This window comes from Haliaeetus albicilla, chromosome 8 (assembly GCF_947461875.1).
Source record: "Haliaeetus albicilla chromosome 8, bHalAlb1.1, whole genome shotgun sequence".
Lineage (NCBI taxonomy): Eukaryota > Metazoa > Chordata > Aves > Accipitriformes > Accipitridae > Haliaeetus > Haliaeetus albicilla.
Window position 1 is genome coordinate 13633405 of NC_091490.1, and position 21438 is coordinate 13654842.

Consider the following 21438-nt stretch of genomic DNA (forward strand, 5'->3'; position numbering starts at 1 on the left):
GTGCTCAAAACATCCCCCTCCTACTGCCCTGTAGGTGACCTACTTGGAACCAACTTGTTTAGCATTAGCTTGGGAAGCTGTTATGGTGGGCTGTTGCCTGCTGAACTACTTATTAGTGATTGCTGGCACTTGCTTGCAGTGGCTGTTCTGACTTCAGGTCCCCGCTTCCAGGACTGTTGTGCATTCTGCTATCACTGGGTAAACTGTAAAAGAACTGGGCTCAGGACCTGGGATTCCCAGGTGACTGCTTTGATGAGAACCTCATGTTCTCTGCTGTGCTTTTTTTTGGGGGGGGGGGTGTCACAAAATTTTGCAGGTGTCAGGCAGATATAGGTGTGGTGGGATGGGGTTAATGTGTGTTCCGTATTAGTACAATCTGACACAGCGCATAAGCCATCCAAGAGCCTGCACTTGCTCTCACAGTGCCTCAGCTTTGGTAAGAGATGTAAGGAGAGCCAGTCACTGTGACAGGCTGTCATCAGGAATCTGAGGCCTTTTTGGGTCGCAAATGACACAAGCTTGAACTTCTTCCTGCAGGACTTTTCTAGCTGAGGAGCCATTAGGGAGACCTGCTGTCTCCTTTAACAGTACTTGAAAGGAGACCTTTGAGTGAACTTGTTTTCTCTGGAGCAAATACCTGACTTCTTTATGTGCCTCCATTTCTAAGAGTGGTGCCTGACTTGGTCCCGTAGGGCTGCTCCTAAATATGCCTTTACGACATCTTTAAGACATGCTCCTCACTGGCATTTTCTTGACCCTCCTGTCCCAAAACTGCCAGCTCTCTGCTGGTGTAGGGACAGTGCAAGAACTTAACACAGGACTGGGACTTCCAGTGCATGTGCTAGGCAACCAGTAACCATTATAGTGCCCAGCTCTTACACCCTAAACAGCAATGACGAGCAAATGCTAGGGAGAGGAAATGTTACTATTGCCATTTTGCAGATAAGAACCTGTGCAAAATTTAAGCACATCTTGTAAACGTCTTATATCTGTGAGCAGTTACATGGAGATATCTCCTATTTTGCATAAATAATGCTGAGATCAGTTGTGCTTCTTTTGAAGATTTCTCCTAGCCTGCAGAGGATGCCAGGAAAGGAGCTGCCTTAGAGGGCTCCCTTGCAGCACTGTCATTCACATTCAGAGGTCCCACCAGGCAGGGATGGGACTCGGGGCAGGCAGAGGGGTAGCACTTAGGATGAAGATCTCCCAGGCTGGGTAAGGGACAGGCATAGATGCAGCTAACTACAAGTTTCCTGCCAGCAGTCACAGTGAGTGGCTGGGAGCTTCTAGAAACCAAATCATGGACGGGGTGGGAGGAAAGATGGTTAGACCAAGCACTTGAGGCCAGATCTTGCTCCAACAGACAGGCTCCTCTGTGTGCTGTGGGAGGCAGCATTTTAAGCAGCCCTCTTCATCCCCCATGACGCGTCTTCCTGAGCACTTAGTGTGTAAGCTTCATTAAGTGATTATAGATGTGTATAGATTACTAGCAGAGGAATATAAATATAGGACATGAAGTTTCAGTCACTTAAAGTAAACTTGCCAAAAGGTCAGCTAAATATTAACATTGCTGTGCCCAAAAATTAATTACAGCAAGGGCAGTTTCTGCATAGATTGGTCTACTGACAGAAGACACTAGCAAAACCATTAAAAGATGAACGATCAAAGTAGTCTTGGTTGCCCAATTTTCATAACCTTTCACAAGAATGAAAAAAATGCCCAGAAATTGCTTCAGATATCTCAAGAATTATTTGTTAGCCTAGAAACTTAATTATGTTTTTGCTTTCAGGAAGATATCCAACACTTGGCTTAGCACGGGCTGGTTCACAATGACTATCGCATTAGAGCTCTGTGACAGGATAAATGTTTATGGCATGGTGCCACCGGATTTCTGCAGGTAGGATTTATTTTGGAACCATTATTAGCCAACAAGGTTGAACATTACAGATAAATATCTGAATCTTTTAGGTTTTTTTCTCTGCAATATGTCTTCAGTCCTCTTAAAGCAATTAATTAACATGTCCCAAGATCTGATTCTGAAAACAACAAACAGCATTTAATTATGTTATATAAAATATTTAAAAATTTTGTTTGTAGTGTGGGAGAATTAATCCATCTTGTTGGTTTCTTTTAGTCTCTGAATATTTATCAGCTAAAAGTAATGTAATAATTGGCATGAAATTAATCTGAAAAAAGGAGTACTAGAAAATGTTACTTTCAATTTGTTTTTAAAGTTTCCCCCCAGTTAATAGAGGAACAGAGTTCTCACAGTGACTAGTTTCTAAATTGAACTTCCTACACAACTCAGATTAAGATTGTTTCATCTCTGTCACATGAATCCCAATCTTCCAGTAAACTAGCTTCCTAAATAATCCCCGCCAAAAAAAACCCCCAGAATTTGGACCCACAGAAGAGATGATCAGTCCTTTAATCATCCATTTTGGGCATGCAGGGTGTGGGCCACAAGCAGTAGAAGCAGCACACAAATTCTGTCAGTGGAAGCTGTGTGACCCCTTCACCTTGTTTTATAAAGTAACAGCTTGTGTACATTTTACAGCTACTTTGTGCCTCCAGCCATATTCAGGACTGGGACCCAAGGCCCTGGTTAAGTTTTCGCACTATGAATCAGTGATACAGGGAAAGTCTTCAGGACTTCTGGTACTGGACCAAGATCACATTGGCCACATGATGCAAAGTACTGATCCGCTATAATTCACACAAATTTGTTTTACATCAGCAATCTTTATGCTGACTTAAATATCACCTGTCCATCCATTACTAGGCCTAGCACTCCGGCCTTTCAGAAAAACGTGGTTATGCGTCCACAGCTAGTCCTGATCCCATTTGCACTGTTAGGTGACCCAGTAATGCACAGAGCTAGTAATGGCAGTCTGGACCGATGGCAGGCATCAGTGTAACGTTTCATCACCTGCTCACAAATCCCCTTCACCAAGAAGTACTCGCTTGAGTTTTCTGTTGCAAATTTAGTGATCTCACTGAAGTCTGGTTCATGGACTAATTCAAGATGCCTTGCAGGGGCAAGGGGAGCAAGGCTGCAGTGGTAGGTTAGCTCATCTATCAAAGAGCAGGACTGCTTTGACTTTCTTCTGAGCACTGAAAAGGATCATTCAGGAATCTGCATTTGTCCTGGGCCCACACTAGAAATCCCTGAAGAAATTACAGTGTAAAATGTCAACACTAAATTCCACTTCGTGAGAATTTCTACAAATTATAACAAAACACTGATGATAAATGCTGTGATGTACTGCCAGATTTCATCATGAATTCTCCAAGGAAAATAACAAACTAGATCAGATATTCCAGACAACATAAATACCTTCCACAGCACAGCATTTCAGTTCCCCTGTCATTTCAGTTGGCCAAGACGCACTTCAGTTTCTGTAAGTGGCTGGTCTGTCTGTCTTCAGAAGTGGCTGTATTTCAGTGGCACATGAAAGTAATTCTTAAATAAACTGATGATCTAAAAATGCAGAAGACAGCAGTTCACTGCATAGCAATGCTCAATCCTAACTTTTCAGGCAAAGTCAGATTAGTTTAGATACATGTACATAACTTAAAAAAAAACAGAACAAAACTGTTTTTAAGAGAGGTTAAAATTGTCACTGAAACCATATGAAAGGCTTTCATAGAATTGATACACTGAAATCAGATAGACATAATATTAAATTATAACACAAGAAAGGTTTTAATCGAGCCTACCATCAAGAGAAGCAATAATGCTTACAGCCCGCATAAAAAAATCTTAACATAAAGGTATACTCACCTGGTCATAAAAAGGTAAAAGGTCATTTCTTAATCAAAATAATATAAAGTGTCTTTACTTCAGGTTTATTCCCCAGATGATGAAGGGGAAAATTGTAGTTGTCATGCCTGGAAGAAGCTATACATGAAGATCTATGAAAGGAACACCTTGCCACAAATGCAGTTAACCTTTTTAGTTTGCTCTTCAGCCACTCCTTAAGAAGTTAAACAGTGCTTCCTTTCAAAGAAATAAGACAGCAAAATAGAATAGCAGAAAGAAAGATTCTGTAATTTTAAGCCATATTTCCCGGTTTTCAGTCAGACAAAATACAAATCTATCATTCAAAAAAAACCCCCAAACCAAAACAACAATAACACCCACCACCACCACCACCCTACCTCTCTCATCCGTGTGCAAAATGGTGTAGGTACTTTAGTTACTATGCAACTGAAGAATCATTAAGATTAAAAAAAAAAATTAATACTCTTATTTCTATTCAGAGTTGGTATCACTGAATTTACAACTTCAGCACCCATTATTTTTTAAGTATTAATTTGTGGAGTAAGTAATGAGCGTGGGTGATCACTGTCATGGAACTAAATTAGTATCACATCTGTAACGTGAAGGACATCTCAAAGGTATCGTGAATATCATACTGTTGATTCTACTACAAATTATTAGCTTAAGATCATTAACCAAATTGCTTCCCACCCATGCAGGAAAAATAGTCTAGTGAAGGAGTCTGGAGTACAGACTAAAAGATTTGTCACTATTAATTGCAACAAAAGTGTTTTAGATTCATTTCTATTTACTTTCACTGGACATTGATTTTTATAGCTGAACTGGAATTGGTAACCTGATTATTATAAATTTCCAGTACTTTACAGCAAAGCTATATGCAATATCAAATCCCTTTACTTTGCCACAGATTTATGCTGTCGTAAGGGTTAAGGGCTTTGATATTGCTCTCATGCTGTTAAATACATCTGACTTGCACATTCTAGAATAAGATGGAAGCTTATGCTTCCAAGCACAGTGCAAAGATTTTGGAGAGTGTGTGCACCTCTCACTCTTTTGTCACATCTTGCTGTATTTTTTTTTCAGTGCCCAGGGATGAGCAAACTGGCACCCCAGATGGGAAGCATTTCCCTCTCTGAGCTCCCTTTGGCAGCCTGCTGTATGCACAGGACTCACTCCTGAACTGGGACATCAAGGATTTTTCCCTTGCCTCCCTACATCAGCAGCCAGAATGTGGTGCACAGATAGCACCACAATTCCTGAAGGCACTGCAATGCTGCTGCTTTTCTTAGTGGCTGCTCAGCAGCATTGGTGGGAAGGACACAGACAAGCCCTAATGTGGCTTGTAGTAACTCCAATTCCTGTCCACTGGAGTGTCAGCAGCAGTGAGAGGTTGGTTCCTTGCAGATATCTCTGGGTGCACAGGCACACAAGGAAAACTCAAAGTGTTAGTGAGAAGAGTCGTCTTTAACACCCCCTCCTCTTCATGGGCCTTCTGGAACTCACAGAAACTTACAAACTTAATTCTGAGCCTGATTTTAACTAATATGAATAATTTTTGCTCCAATTATGCAGCCAGATCATTTTCCTGCAAGAATCCTCATTTGACTGCCAGGCCATTTCCCATCTGTGATAATTTGCCTGAAAATTGGCATTTGAAATCCTTTAATTTGTTCCTTTGGGTACCGCTTTTAAATCTAGTGTTTTCTTACCTCCCTCTCTCCACTTTCAGTTGCTTTAAATCAAGTGCAAAGAAGCAGTTGTGCTAGTTACATTTCCTGGGGCTTATCAAGGGCTTGATAGAAGAAGGTTGCTCACAGGATTGTAAACTGTATGGGAGATAGTCATGCCCTTTGGTCCATATACCTGAATCTCACCTCATTACCTTAATAACTTAATAACGAAGTGCATAAATGGTTTGGAAAACAGGGCTAGTATGGAGGTCAAGGAAATGGGATCCTGAGCATAGAAGGCAAAAAATGATCCAGAAATCTTTCTTCATAGTCCTGGCACAGCACCTTGCCCATCACTCAACATATTAATGACAATTTAGTCACCCTTCAAAATTTCAAAATACAAATTATTTTACAAAGCATGTGAGTCCATATGGTTTTAGTGGGTTGATTTATAATGGCTCTTCATTTGTAAAGGAAGAGGTTGACCAGAACGTGGTATAGGTTGGCCTTGTTTTTCTGCCTTGTTTCTTTTGAGGCAAACACTGTTTGCTGTATTTTCAGCTTTCACTGTGGGTGGATACCATCTGTGGGAAAATGTGCACTGAAGTGGCAAACGGTAGATGACTGACATTGGGTACAAGCACTTACACAGTTGCTGTGCTGGCAGGCTATTAGGCAGGAAGTATAGTATATTTTACAGAGGAACTTTCCTAGATTCCTCCCAGCTGTGATATTAATATGCATGCAAAGTCTGACAAAATACTGATTAATGTCCAGTATCAGTCAGTGATAAAACAGCATCTGTTTTAATGTTAATAAATGAGGTGGCAAGCAATTTCCGAATAGAAATTACTCATGCATTTCATTTGCTGGTGACACAAGCTAATTGCAGAGTTAGAAGATAACACAGTACAGTTAATTTGGGTTATGGTGTAGTTACTCAAGCCAGAGTTCAAATCCAAACCTTATTAGCATGCAATCTAGGGGAATCCAGAACTCCCATGAAAGGCGAGACTTCAGACAAAATGTCCTAGGTATCTAACTGCCTTTCAGAGTTCCTAAATCCAAAATACATTTGGAATTTAGCCTCAAAGCCTGTCAGCTGCAGAGTAGTCTTGGAGAGGTCTAAAGCTACCAGCATTTTCATTTTTGCATTGAATTCACCTCCAATTCAGCCAGTAGATGTGCATACGAGCCTTGAGAGCACTCATCAGGGGATGCCTGAACCCAACAGGGTGCCCGGACTGTGCTCCTCTGCCTCTCTCTCCTGCCGGGCCCTGTGCAGCAGGTATTTCTGCACTGTTTCTAACAGGTCATTGCACGAAATATAGTGGCCTGTTACAGCCTGGAGCTAAGGGCATCCACCTAGAATACTCTGGTGTTAGCTTCAGAGCCTTTGATGTAATGCGGAATCCCTGTCTTCAAAAGAGAAAGCCAGTGGTAGAATACTGATAACATAAGAGATAAAGGACTTACTGGGAGGTATGGGCTTCAAAATGTTGCTTCAGGGGCAACAGAAGAGTGTAACCCTATGTAAGTACTAAGTTACCAGAGTGAGGGAGAAGAGGGAGGACCACTATCAAGCCTTCTCACCTTCCTCTCTCCGTCTGATCCACCTATCCTTTGTACCTGTATACTTTGGGGTTTGTGCAGAGAGGAAAAAAAATGACCAGCATTCCTGTAAGTCCTCCGTGAGAAATCTGATTCCAGTTATCACCATCATCCATTGCTACTTTCAGCGTACAGCAAAGGAATAGGGAAGAGCCATACAGCGATTAATTTCCTGCTTTTTGCTCTTCCAGTTCATGTTCTGCAAACCCAACTCAGGCCTTCATAAAAAAAAAGGGGTGGGGTGGGGCAGCAGAGGGAGGATCCCAACCAAATCTACCCAGAGGTATTGGGGCCAGCAGCCTTGCAGAGGCTCACTTTGCAGTACTGGGCCCTCAGCAGTCAACTTATTTCCACTGTGACTGCATTTGTTCAGTCTGTTGGAGATACGATTCCAACTTTAATAATCCTAATTTTAAAGCAGTAAATTTACACTGAGCAACAAAGGTTTACCCTCGAGAACACAAAAGTAAAATTCAGCTTCAGTGCAGAAAGGAAGAGCAGTCTGAATGAGAGGCAGAGGTCTATTTCTTCAGTAGTTCTTAAGAAAAAATAAATCCCATTAAAATGTATGCTGTTAGATTTACAGTAACCATACAAATGATTCATTTAAGAGATGATAATGAGAGGTCCAATGTATCAAAAAAGTTGTGAAAAATTAATTGAAGATCAAGGTCTAATAGTTGTAGCTAAAAAAAGTTATTAGATTTCTATATGCAGGCTATTTTTTACATTACAAATGTTTTCTGTAGGTGAGGTATTGAAGAATTTCTTTTCACTCGTATGTATTCCGGTGAGAATATATACAGTAGATTTAGAATCCATCTTATTCTAGAAATGTAATTTTATTGTTATTCTGGTCTTGTAAGATTGATCACCGTGTTGTGTTACCAGGAAGCTAGATTGATTGAATTAAAACGTTAATCTAAGGTACAAATGGAAAGCAGCAGCAATATCATACATTACCACTGCATATACAATATGGTTAATGCTAAAATAAGAAAAATTAGAGAATTGCGTAGAGAATTACACAGTAAAAATAATGACCAGGACAGGATACTGACAGATAGTGGATGCATTCAATTGAAAGTGAGCTTCAATATTAGCTCTTCAAGATGAAAATAATCAACTCTGTATTAGAGCTGACAGCCCTGAATCTGCATGAGATTTCTTGCTTTGTACTAGGGTCCTGTTCAGCTCAGGCTTTAACATAGAGCAGTTCCACAGCTTCACTAAATGGTAATATTTGGATTAACTTTTCTGCCACTACAGAATAGTTAGTAGCAACTGTGGAGATCAGTACCATTGGGTTATTCTGTCTGGGACAGCTATCTCTCTTTGAATTTATGTCAGAGAGGGTTGTATGAGTTCTTGTCAGCCCAAAATGCCTGTGGCCCAAAGTAAAAACATAATGGGTACAGTTTAATGTAGAGAATAAGACAAAAGGAGAATGAATCACTCTGGCTTATTACAAGACAAATGTGCCTTTTACAGAATGTAACATCAAAACATTGAGGTTAGAACTGCTAAAAATGAACTTTATCCTAAATATCTAATTGGTCTTTGGCATATCCTACATGTCACCACATGAGTACTCATCTCCTGCTGGTTAATGCCGATGGGCTCACAGGGTCAGAAGAATACTATGGGTGAACGGTTTTAATTTTTAGCTTAGATACATGAAAGTTGCCATTGTAAAAATCAAAAAGAAGTCATTTGTGCATCAGATGTTTGATTATAAACCCAGCAACAGCAGACTGTATCACTGACCTGGCATGCAGATACTCCCATTGAAGTTGTGCACTCAGAACCTCGTGCACCGTGCTGGGAATGTTCAACAGAGCTGATGTGACACAGATAACCGCCTCCCCTCTATCTTCCCCTTCCCTTTCTTCCCCCAGTTCAGTAAATACCTCTGCAAGGCTTTTTACGAGTCACAATCTAGATATAAATCTTTTTTAAGCAGCTTGCTTCAAATTTCATAGTAGTAACACAGCCCTGCAGCACTCTCCCTTGTTTTTGAGCTACTGCTGTCCTTTATTTAACTGGGAGGAGGGGATTAGAGGAGAGCAATAGAAAGAGCAAAGAAAACACCTTTGCCCCATTCTGATGTATTAAATATGCAAGAAAAATACAGCTACCTAGAAATTTGGTTTAACTGGGAGAAAAAGTGGATTTGAGCCCATCAGTTTATTAAAGATAGCATCTTTTCAATCAGGAAAAAAAGAACATCTCAGGCTTCCATCTATTTTCTTTCTTCCACAGGGATCCTAATCATCTTTCAGTACCTTATCATTATTATGAACCTTTGGGACCTGATGAATGCACAATGTACATTTCACACGAGCGGGGACGAAAGGGCAGTCATCATCGTTTCATCACAGAGAAACGAGTGTTTGAGAACTGGGCACGGACATTCAATATTCACTTTTTCCAACCAGACTGGAAACCAGAACCACTCACTGTAAATCACCCTGAGGTTAAACCAGTGGTCTGAGGGATGAATGCACAAGACCGCAATCACAGTCACCTACTGTATCAGCCTTCGGGTGTTGGACCTCCTGGGACAGCAAGGCAACCTAGAGGAGGAGGGTAACAGGATTTGCAGCTGATAACTGCAGCAACAGTCAGGAAGTTATGATGAAGGACCAGAAGCATATCAAGAGTACTGTCTGTCAAACTGTGCATTAATCCAGTATATAGCCTCTTTTGGCCATCTGACTTCCTGTATGTGTATGTGATTTGTGAAAAACAACTTGAGTATCATTAATGGATGGTTAATTCATTATGGTTTTTTAAAGTACAATGCCACTGAATTTTCATAGTGAAAACTTACAGTATTTATTTAATGGAGGTTTTTATGCAACCTAGGCCAGTATTTTTCTAATTCACAGTTACATGGCTGTTTATCTTTCATAATCTTTCAAATCCAAAATTAATATTGCTGATGGTTTGGAAGGCCTAGCTTTTTATTTATAAAATTTGTTTGAAAAATATGGTTCTATATAGCATGTAATTAATATTTGATCTGGAAATGTTGCATTTCTTCTAAAAATTGTGGGCTCCATTCCAGTATAAAGCCTTTAACAGCAGGAATGGTCCCATGTGCAGATCTAGCTAACTTTACATTCTGACATCTCATGTTAATATGAAAATGGTAGTGAAAATTCTGTTTGATATTAATGTGCATTTGCTGCTGTGCTCTCAAGCTGCTGTTTTTTAATTAGGGGTGGAAGGAAGGAGGGCAAAGTTTATGAAAAAAAAATCACTGGCTATAGCAGCACGCTTTTCAGTGAAGAGACCAGGCTCAGGCTGGAGGGGTTGTGTTTTGGTTTGCCTCTTGCAGTCCTGCAAGAGGCTGAAGGAGCAACCCTCCTGAGGCAACAGACTACAAACCAGGCAACTGCTTCAAATCACATGACCAAATTTCTGAATTCAAAAAGTTAAAACTACCAGGTACTACAATACCAGCCATACTAGCCAAAAAGATTACAACATTGCACCTGCAAAAATCTCTGCCTTCCACTGTTCCAAGATCATCACTGAGCTCAGAGATCCTGGATCACATTGAAGTTGGGATAGGAAGAGAGTTCCACCAGTACAAAATTGTCCCCTTGAAAAAAGCAAAGTTACACTTGGCAGTTTTTTCGTGAAGTACACGTGCACGGCGACTCCCTGTGAACAAAGGGGATGGACAATGCTAGTGCCGTATATGAAACCTCACAGTGTGAATTACTGCGTTACATTTGGCTTGTGAATAAAGAAGATTTCAGTTACGGTATTATTTTTCCTTTTGCCTCACAAATACTAAATCTCCAATTTCTTCAAAGTAAACAGTAGGAATAACTATTGCATGAAACATTATACCTCAGGTGACAAAAGGTGTCTCTCATTAGACAAATACTAAAGCTAGAACAAAGATATTACCTTAAAAAGTCTTAAATCAAAGAAGCTGAACCTCAGAGGCGATACGTAGAACTGGGACCAAACTCACTATCATTTAAACCCATGTATGACCCACAGTCTTCCTCTTTCCCAGACTGGATAGCAATAGCTGCAGCTGCCCTACAGATACCCCGATTCTCTGGGGACAAAGTGAACTGCCCTGTCAGGGGCAAAACAGTGTTACCCCTGTAACACTGCCCGGACCTGAAGAGCAGGCCTGCAAGAGCCACACTCCTTGCTGCAGCCCTCCCCACTATCGAAGAGCGAGAAACTATAACCTATTTTGCCTTAAAAGCTTTCTTTTGGTGTTCTTCCTGGCACACACACTCGGCATACAAACTGAATGCAAAGCTCTACAATTGCCAAATGCTTGTAACCTGTCTCTTGTCAGCTGGTGTTAACTCTCCCTCTGTCACTGATTGTGTTTTATTCCTTCCACTTGATTTCACAACATTCTACAAAAAACAGACTGGATTTTGAACTAACGGTAATTTGACCCTCTCAGCATGTGTACTGGGGTGTGTATCCAGCATATATTGCTCAAATTGATGAACTCTGTCAAACTGATTTACAGATTATTTCTAATGTGACTGCAAGAGATGGTACAGATCACAGTAGGTCATCTGATGCCACCATCCTTTTGTTATTAGTGGTATGATAATAAAAAGATCTTGTCATTCTAAAATAGAGCTCTTAGTTTTTCCATTAATCGAGGGCTGCAGGATGTATATGCTCAATGTTTAGATCATTTTAAAATAGACTACACCGATCTACTTTTAGTGTTCAGTAGAAACACAGGGACTTGCGAGGCTCCGTTGTGCTCCACATGCTTGTTTCCTGTCTGCAAGACTGGTCAATTCCAAGTAGATCAGATGAAGCGTTAAGAATGTGAAGAAGAAACATGGGATAAACTGACACTAAATCTCCTAACAGAGTGAAGCTAAGGATTGTAAATACTCCTTCAGTTTCTAACAACTATGTGTTCTAGTTACCCTTATACACATCCACTCTTTTAAACAAAACAAACCCAAACTTTAGGCTCATCGACCTCCTGTGAAGTTTCAGCAAGTTCCGCCATCCGATTACAAAAAGTATGAAGGAGTATTTTCCAAGTCACACCTGTATATATAAAACTCACTGCAAAAGGATTTTGATGAAGCCAAGGAGACAGCAAGTTTTAAATAGGATTGATCACACAGATGAATATAGCGTATAAATCCAGTCCAAAAAGCACAAGTTATAAGAGTGCAAAAGAAATATAAGTAATTTTTAAAGTGCTGCAATTTTAATTTACAAAATTACTGATGTATTTTTCTATAAAAGCACAATTTTTGAACTACAGCATATCCTGCGACATTTCAACCTGAAGTAAGGTTTTATGGCCTAGTTATAAACCAAACAGATTTATGACGGAAAATGCTGTCAGACCAGAGATAAGTAGTACGAACTAGGCACTGCTTCCATTCTCTAGTTTATGCTGTCATCTTACACCCATCACTACAATTTGATCGATTCATGATCTTCAGCGTGCATCATTTCACATATTAAAAACTGTTGCAAAACAGTGTTTACAGACGTCAGCAATTTTAAGATCTATGTTACTTTAGTTCTGAACTCCTTGCATACCTTATGCTTTTATGCTTGGCTTTGTCAGAGTAGCTGTTTGTCATCTGAAGAACCATAGCTCTTGTTAAGGGAGAAGCCGCTGCCCGAGCATTCACACCCCAGTCAAGGAGTCGCACACGAGCCACCCGAGGCTTGAACTGCCAGGACTGCGACCCCAGCGAGCCGGCGGGTGCCCATTCCGACTCCTCACACACGCTCGCCCTCGGGTGCTGCGTCTTCCCTCAGGCTCGACCCTAGGTTCCCCAACGTAGAATCTCTAATTAAGGCCTTCAAAATAAAAAGCACAAATTTAGACAGCTCGAGCTGGGTGCCTCTGGAGCAGGAACCCAAACACTAAATTCCATGGGCAGTTCCACCCTTGCAATCTAAGTTCCTGCCCCTCACACCAGTGTCTGGTCCAATAGTAATGTTTGGGTCTGGGGTCTTCTCTCTCTCGCTGGCTCCTTTTTCTCTCCTCTAGGAGGGTTCTTTCTCCTTCCTGTTTTTTAGGCTAGCGGTTACTATGTCTCCTTTTTCTGGCTCAAACTGGGGCTTTCCAAATCTTACTCCTCCAGAGAACAGGTCACGAGAACCATTAAGGAAGCTATGAGTTCTGCTTTATCGTGAACGACAACTTTCAACCAGCTAAAGTCCTTAAAGCTCTCCAAAACATATTAACGGCCTCTGTAATTTATATACATTTCTGCGCTATTATAGCCACACGATCTTACCCCATTACTGCCACGCACTGTTTACGTCTCGTTCAGGTGTGGTCCACACACTCCTGTAGCTCAGCTTTGCCATCTTCCACAACAGCTCTTATGCCATGATACGTGCAACTGGAATTCAGAATGATAAAGAAAATCTCCAACTAAGAACAGAAAAATGCAAGCATTGCTTTCTGTTATTTTGGCACAATGGTTGCAAGATGCCCAGCTAACAGCATCACCATACAAAGCAAAAACACGATGCACTTTGAGAAAACCTTCCATCCAAAGTGTTAAAGCACCTCAGAAAGACAAGTTAATACTGTTTATTCCTGAGTAAGGAAACTAAGGATGGGGGAGGTTAAGAAACTTACTAAGACCAAGCTACAGCCTTGGAACGAGATTTTAGAGATTCAGGTCTGCTGACAGCTACCCCTGGCTCTAGCCAGTAGAACACATAATGGCAATTTCATATATTATATATACATACACATGAACAGGAGTATAAATTAGTATTCTGCAGGAGGTGCTTATCTGGGTCTTGTCCTGCAGTATTTCTCATGCAAATTTCATAGGAAACTTAAGTGATTTTTACCCAAAATAGCTCTAAGGAGGCAAGGACACAAGAATCTAAAAATAGCTGGAAAAACATAGAGGGATGCGGTGAGGGGAATCTAAAGAGTAAGGAATAAAACATGGTTTGTGCTATCTTGCTGTATTCCCCTGGAATGTGAAGATCAAAGTCAGGCTGGAGCTGACAGAATGGAAAGTTGTGGCTCAGTAGCAATGGCTGTCCAGCAGAACTTTCTTTTCAATATTCCATATATCAATCACATGTGCCACAAAAACTCTGAAAAATTCTGATAATCACCTCTGACTAATGAAAGTACTGTATTTGATGCAAGAGGATGCAATTTCTAGTTCAATTAAAAACATAGCTTAGGGATAAAGAAACATAAAGAAAGAAACAGTTAAACAGTGAAAGAGTACTTGTAAGATGGCAAAACATAGTTCAAAAGAGAAGAAAGTACAGAAACCTTAGATGTATCAATACTTCACCTTTCCTCATGCATCAGTTAATACTGATCACTTTTTTCCAGCTGCCTACTGCAAAACCACACCTTGCATATCACAAGATTTTATAAGGAGAAAGAGAAGAAAAAAAAAATGTTAAGGACAATCTCCTTTAAAAAAACCTAGGAAATATGAAAGGGCAAGAGTCTAAGGTGGTGAGAAATTTCTCTGTATTGAAGCAGAAAAGTATAAAACTTAAAGGATGTTTTGTAAAATGGCTGTAAGGTGGCTCTGCTTATGCTAAATACCATTAAAACCCCTAGATTGTTACATGTTTTCTACTACACTGAAAATTACAAAACATGAAATGTCAAATGATACCCTTTGACCACCGTGTGGACAGAGTTTCAGTACCACAGTGGAAACAAAGATGGTGACTTTTATTACGGCTGACTGTAGAACAGGCTCCATGGCAAATGCAGACATGCGGAAACAGACCGTGAACCAGCATCTCCTTCCCTTCTGTGGCAGCCTCCCAGGGCTGCCACCAAGAGAGCACCCAGGACACACTCTTGCACTGCCAGCAGAAGAGAGAGACCTTTCTTTGTGTTGCCTACTGTTGAACACCAGACCAAGCCAAAGAAACTACTCAGCAGATGATCAACATACAGTGTCCTTTGTTCACTGCGGAACTTTGACCGGGAGTCATCAGGAGACACAAAGGACAGAAAACTACAGACAAGCAACCCAGCAACCCAGACAAATGGATGGAAAACTGTAACAGAGAACAGAATTAGCAGTCATAAAGAAGATATACTGGCTAAGTTGTAACACAGCTTTTGTAAGAAAAGTCACGCCTTGCAAATCTATTTAAAGTTCTTCAAAGTTCTCTGAAGCAAATGAACAAGAAGATCCAGGTGATGAATCCACTTGGAGTTCCACAACTAGTTTTGCAAGGTGTCTCTTAAAAGACTTCCAAAGAAGTTATGGTACCACAGGATAAAAGAGAAGATCCTCACCTACGGAACCCATCTGAATATAGGAAATGAGGCTAAGAGGATACATCATCAGCTTAAGGTTACAAGCAGAATTCCCCAGGAAAATATCACAGTATATTTTCTCTGCTTTTCTGTACTCTTCTCTTGGCACCTACCATAGGTCACTCCTACGCATAGGATATGGGAGTTAGACTCTTGTCTAAATAAATAGATAAATAAAAAATATGAAAAAAAAAATTGTATCCAACGAACATCAGCTTGTACACTAAAGCCCAGTTACAGTCCTGCCATACTCAAGATGTGCCAGGCAGCCACAAGATCTAACAATAGTAACTCCATTCTCATTTTACTGAAAGCAATGTCAAAGCATCTAGCTCAGATGGAGAGCAAGACTGGAACCTTTTTAACAGCCAAGGAAAGTCCTCTTAATAATTTGGTTTCTCAGAACAGGTTTATCTCCTTTAGGAGATGCCTAGTGATACTTAAATCTGCCAGCTTCTTTACACAACCCAGACAACTGTTAAGGTAATATCGGTAGCTTTTAGGATACTAGATACTTCCTGAAGTACAGGGAAGATAAAAGGAATAATGCATACTTAGCAAGTTATAAGGTTTTAGGACTTTGCCAACTTCACTTTGGCTATCAGATCAGTTGGATCTTATTAGTTAGGATCCAAACATACAGCATGATGCGAAGCTGTTAATAGCAAAATGAAGGAAATTCTGAAGGGAGCCATTTAGTGTGGCTGAGTTGAAGGCAAGAGTTTAGGTTAGGTTTATGTTTTAACAAAAAAAGGCAAAAGAAGTGAACAGATTTATAACCTGCGAGGATATGCTTCCCCCACTGCATCCTTGCTGTAACCAAGCTGCACACAAAGCCAAAATTGAAAGAGGTTACTGGTATTCAGTGGGACTGTTCATTTGTGGTGGACAAAATTGAAACATTTCCCACTACAGCATCTTTTTTTAAAAAAATATGGCTATACATCTGTAGACAAGCATTACAGAAAATACTAAAAAGCTATTCTTCGTCACTCCATTGCAAATGATATTGCAGAGAAGGAGCAGCTATACATAGAGAAGCAACAGCAGCAAGTGCAGAAAACCTATACCAAAAAAATTTCAAAGATAGGGACTACTGCAGAGAAGGGTACGTAAAACAACTGTACAAAATACAAACATACATTGCAGTGATACACTGATGGCCCTATTTGGCATTCCACTTGCATTATAAAGACTAAGGGAGGTAAGAGGACCCTAAAATCATCACAATTTGAGCCATAATATTTTGAGCTACAAAAAACCACTACAGAGATGTAACTTAAAAAACAAACAGCAGTATCTAATGCTTAGTGATGCTCTACATTGGTAAATATCGAAGCATTTGACAAAGGAAGTAAGTACCATTATATTGGAACTGGATATAAAGAAAGGACAGAGCCTAAGCTTAAAATGCCCACTACATGCAAAACCAGTGGACCTAGTCAAGCGTTTAATATATGACAGTGTTATTCCAGTAAGTCCTGTTGCAGGCAAGAAAGAAAATGTATTTGCTATTTTGAATTAGCCAATTTTGTCATAGAGACTAGTATGACATGCCATGAATCTCTCAAATAAACCACAGCCCAGTGGCCTGGTCTCTAAAGAGCTGTGTCACCAAAGCTATGTAGTGGTCAGCAGTGTGGAAAAAATCACTTCAGAAACAGCATTTATGCTAGAGCTTTGCCAGCACTGCTGCTATACTATCGAAACAGTCTGCTTCTGGTATAGCTTGTTTTGTACAATGGATCGCTGTAAACAATGTCACCAAAATAACCTCTGCTGACACAGTTTGCATCTCTATTAAGCCTGTTGGCCACAGCAGCAAAACTGGCTCAGTTTTGGACAAGGTTTCAGTGTTCTTTGCGCAGATACATTAAAAGAAAGAAAGACAAAAAAAAGCTTAAATCTAAAATTTGCATGGGGAAGAAGACATGGCACAATCAAACATTAATACATGTACATCTTCATAAACTTTGAACTGAAACCTTAAACGCTATCAATTTAATCACTAAATCAGGCAGAAATCCTCATTAAGGGAGAAGTAACTCATTTCAAAGAACTTGCAAGTGAAATCAGTGAATTATGAAATGCTCATTTCAGAGTATGTTATACAGTCTATACAAGTTGCCATCATAAAACACCAACGCTTTCAAGATGCATTTCCCTACAGCATATTATTTTTAAAAGTTCACGGAAAGAAGGAAAGCAGAAATAGTAGTAAAGTGCACACAGCAGAGAATATTATCTTCCATGAGAAACACATTTCTCCACTGTATTTTTTTTTAATTTGCCTTTAACCACTTAAAAAACGCAAAAACTATTATGCACATTATTGTACAGAAGTGTTGAAGGGACTTTTGAGAAGAGGTTTTGTGGCACATATGATTGATTTGTAGAATATTGAAAAGAAACTTTGTCAGGACAGCCATTGCTACTGAGCCACAACTTTCCACTCTGTCAGCTCCAGCCTGACTTTGATCTTCACATTCCAGGGGAATACAGCAAGATGGTTGAGAAGACACTTTTCATTATATATGCTGCTACTGTCTGTAGTTCTTAACTTTATGGATAGATTAGTCTCTTGGGTGAAATATTTTATGTTTCTTCTCAGTCCAAAGGTGAATTAGCCTAGAAGCATGACAAAATTCTACCAGGTCACACACAGCTCTGTGACACAGACAGAGCTGAAAGATCTGTACACAGGGACACTGAGTTTTCTGCCGCCCCCAATTTTTCTCTCCTAATTGTACCACATGCAAAGGTTGCCTTCTCTCCAAATGCCCCAGACTCCATGAAATACACCATTCCCACTTTGTGAATTGCCTTCCACTTCGTCTATTTTTATCAAGTCCAAATAATTCTGCATTTGTAGAAGCTTTTCAGTTCACAACACAACAAGTAGTAGATCAAATCTAACTACTTATGGGCAACTGGCAGCATCTCATTTCCCCATCTATATTGAAGGGGTAATTAGGTCAGTTTTTGGAAGTCTTCAGACCAGAAACTTCTTTTTATTCCTTCCCTCTAAGCATCCATCAGCAAAGAGAAAGAAGAAGCTCTCGAGCTTCAAAAAAAACTTGAATGACATGCTGTTAGTAGCAGGATTGCCAAGGCTGCAGACTTTGCTTGTCTGCCTCAGTGGGACAGTTCTTCAGATCTCTCTTACAGGAATACAGTACAACACCTCCCTCTCCTTATCACTTTGCAAATGCTCTCCACCCACAATAAATTCACAGTTGAATCTGGTCTTTGCTCCTTCGCAAATCACTGATTGAGTACTATGTGCAACACAGCCCTGCTTTAGCACACAATGATGCCCATCTGAAGGTACATTAGACCATGAGATCCATTCACTTCAAGTACATTTTGTGGATGTGGTACCAGAGAATGTAAATCCCTGACTGCTGAAACAGGAGATGGAAATGGGCTCAATTTGCAGACACTCAGCCACAGAATTGGAACCAGATTACATTTCCTCTTCTGTAATCAATAATGGAGACCAGCTTTTAGGGGGAAAAAAGAACCCCCTCAAAAGTCCCCTCTCTAGAAGAGATACACTATTGATAATAGTAAAGATACTTTTGAAGAGTCTATGATCTCTGCTAATGCTAAGACGACAGCATTTCATGGTGATAGCCACATAAATATAAAATGATTCAGCTGGCATAGACCAATGAAACACTGATTGTCTCATCACTGCTCAGGCTTCCTTCTCCACTGATGTTTGTGGGAATCTTACTTTTAAGCTACACTTACTTGTAACAAACTGAAGAGTCATACATTTGTGTAAACATTTGGGCATGGTCATACAAAACAGCATTCTCAAACATATACAGCATTTCATAGATAGTTCAGAAATCAAATGAAGTGCAGAGACATGAGAGAATGTGTATGTGAGTATAACCCTACTGTTAATTTACCGTTTCTTCAATTCAATAATAGTAATGCATTTCAATATGTGATCCTGAAAGAGCTGAAAAACTGAAATGAGGTAACTTACTTGTATTTTTATCATCCATGAGTATTCTAAACAACATCTGGCAACCCATCGCAAGACCTGTCAATGCAGTTACATAGTACAGAGTGCAGACATGAATGTACAAAATTTTGCAAGCACAGGCATGCTTGGTTCACAGACCTACGTAGACTCACAAAATGCTGAAATTTAATTCTGCTCTAGAAGTTTCTATGCAAAGAAACATCAGGAAACTGCCATCTGGCTTGTTTTCTGGATTCCATTAAAAAAAGTCATCTGTGCACAACGGAGGAAGCATCTATACTGCACAAGCACATTGTTTGGCCCGCAAAACACAAATGGTTTGTGAGTGAGAATGACTTGTCTGGTTCCCAGAGCCCAGATCCCAAACTGAGTTTGAAGGGCTTTCAGGGAAAATGAAAAGATGACTAAATAAATAAATATGCAAAACACATTTACAGACAATTCTGTGACATTTCTATACTTGCTTTCAGACTATAACTATTCAAGGAATAAAAGTTATCACAGTATAGAAAATACTGTCTCATTAGTGTAGCACAGGCAACTTTATGGTGACTCCGAGAATGATCTATTTCAACTCCTCACTTTGTGCATATAAAAACGTTAGAAATGCCTGAAGCATAGTTTGCTGCATTCCAGTCAAATTGTTGTTCTCACTTCAATTTAATCACCTTCACTGGCACACTTACCGAGTGCTTCTATTCATAAATTGCATTTTAATAACCCACCTAATTGCCTCCTGTTCCCTAAGCTGATAAGCTTTTAAAAAAACAGCATCTTTGGTATCTTCTGCTACTTGCAAAATTCAGCTGAGTTCTGTAGATGTTTCTATCTATCGCTTCCTGCAAAAGGTGGCTGCAAGAGGGAAAGAGAAAAATTGAATAAGGCCTGAGGAGTCTGAGTAAGTGTAATTGCAATTGAAGCAAGGCACAAAGCTCTATCAACTTCACTTTAGTCACTTTTTAAAATGTGACAAAACTTGCCTATAAAGTAAATATTTGATTAAAATATTCATTGAAAAAGAGTATCAAAGGCTGGATTAAAAAATGAAAGCTAAGCAAATCCTCTAAGAAGTTCTGCAGGATTCATTTCTATACCATGTCCACACATTCCTATAGTGTCTCTCTACAGCAGATGTTAGCTGATTGTTGCGTTAGAAATAGCTGGGCAGGGGGAGGTTTTCTGATTTTAAGAAGTCACCATTGTATCAGATTTCAGCTATGAAGTCATTGTTTATGAAGGGTGCTATCCAAAAAAACAACCCCAAAAGCCAACACATTGTGAAGGGATCCAGAGATCCAGCACTAGGAATGTTGCTTAGACCCATTCACCTCCTCCCTCTCTGAGGGAAGCACCTCCAGCAAACAGAGCTTTCATCTTTCACATTAAGTTGCATTGCTGTTGGCAGGGGATACCTGTGCATCAGTTATACAAAAATGTCTCATCAGCAAACTGGGAAAAAATCTCTAGTATTATTTATCACAGAATATCAGTTTACAGAACTATAAGGACAGTGATGTAGGAATACTTTTATTTTAAATACAGATTAATTCCTGTTCCTGGTGCTTAGCACATGCTACTGAAAACAATTCCTGCTGTTCACCAAAAGCGCAACAAAGAGGTATAGCAGGCAAGTGTTTACCTCCTGATAATGGATCATTTTGTACCTTCATCCTATCCAAGCCTAGCAGATGTATGGAGAAAAAAAAATACGGTTTTAATACTCAAGAGAGGTAGTACACTGCTGTTTTTATAGTTCTCTGGCATCGGCCCTTCGAAACAGCTGGAAGCCTCAATGGCTGCCTTCTCTGTAGCCCTCCCAGTCAGTGTATACACACAGCTCTGACAAATTCACTACCCCTAACCCGAGGCTATGATGCCACAATCAATCTGAAAGAGAAGAAAGAAGGACAACAAAAAATATTTATGCACTCAGATTTGTATGTTGTGTACAATATGAAAATGCTCAATACCATATTCTAAGAAAAATATATTGCCTGATATTATGTGTGATTACAAATAATTCCTAATAACTTTTAGGGATACATATCTAGCATTTACGCCA

General features: G+C 39.9%; 1 protein-coding gene across 2 annotated transcripts in view; it reads left to right on the forward strand.

Moving 5' to 3' along the window:
• ST6GALNAC5 (ST6 N-acetylgalactosaminide alpha-2,6-sialyltransferase 5) overlaps positions 1 to 11695 on the forward strand; it is a 75240-nt gene extending 63545 nt beyond the window's left edge. The window contains exons 4-5 of one of the 2 annotated variants that reach the window (XM_069788993.1): positions 1790 to 1897; positions 9331 to 11695. In XM_069788993.1, the coding sequence (XP_069645094.1) occupies positions 1790 to 1897; positions 9331 to 9562 (340 nt within the window). In that variant the 3' untranslated portion in view covers positions 9563 to 11695. The remainder of the gene's footprint in view (positions 1 to 1789; positions 1898 to 9330) is intronic. The other variant, XM_069788994.1, reaches the window with a different exon arrangement.
• The last annotated feature ends 9743 nt before the right edge of the window (positions 11696 to 21438 follow it).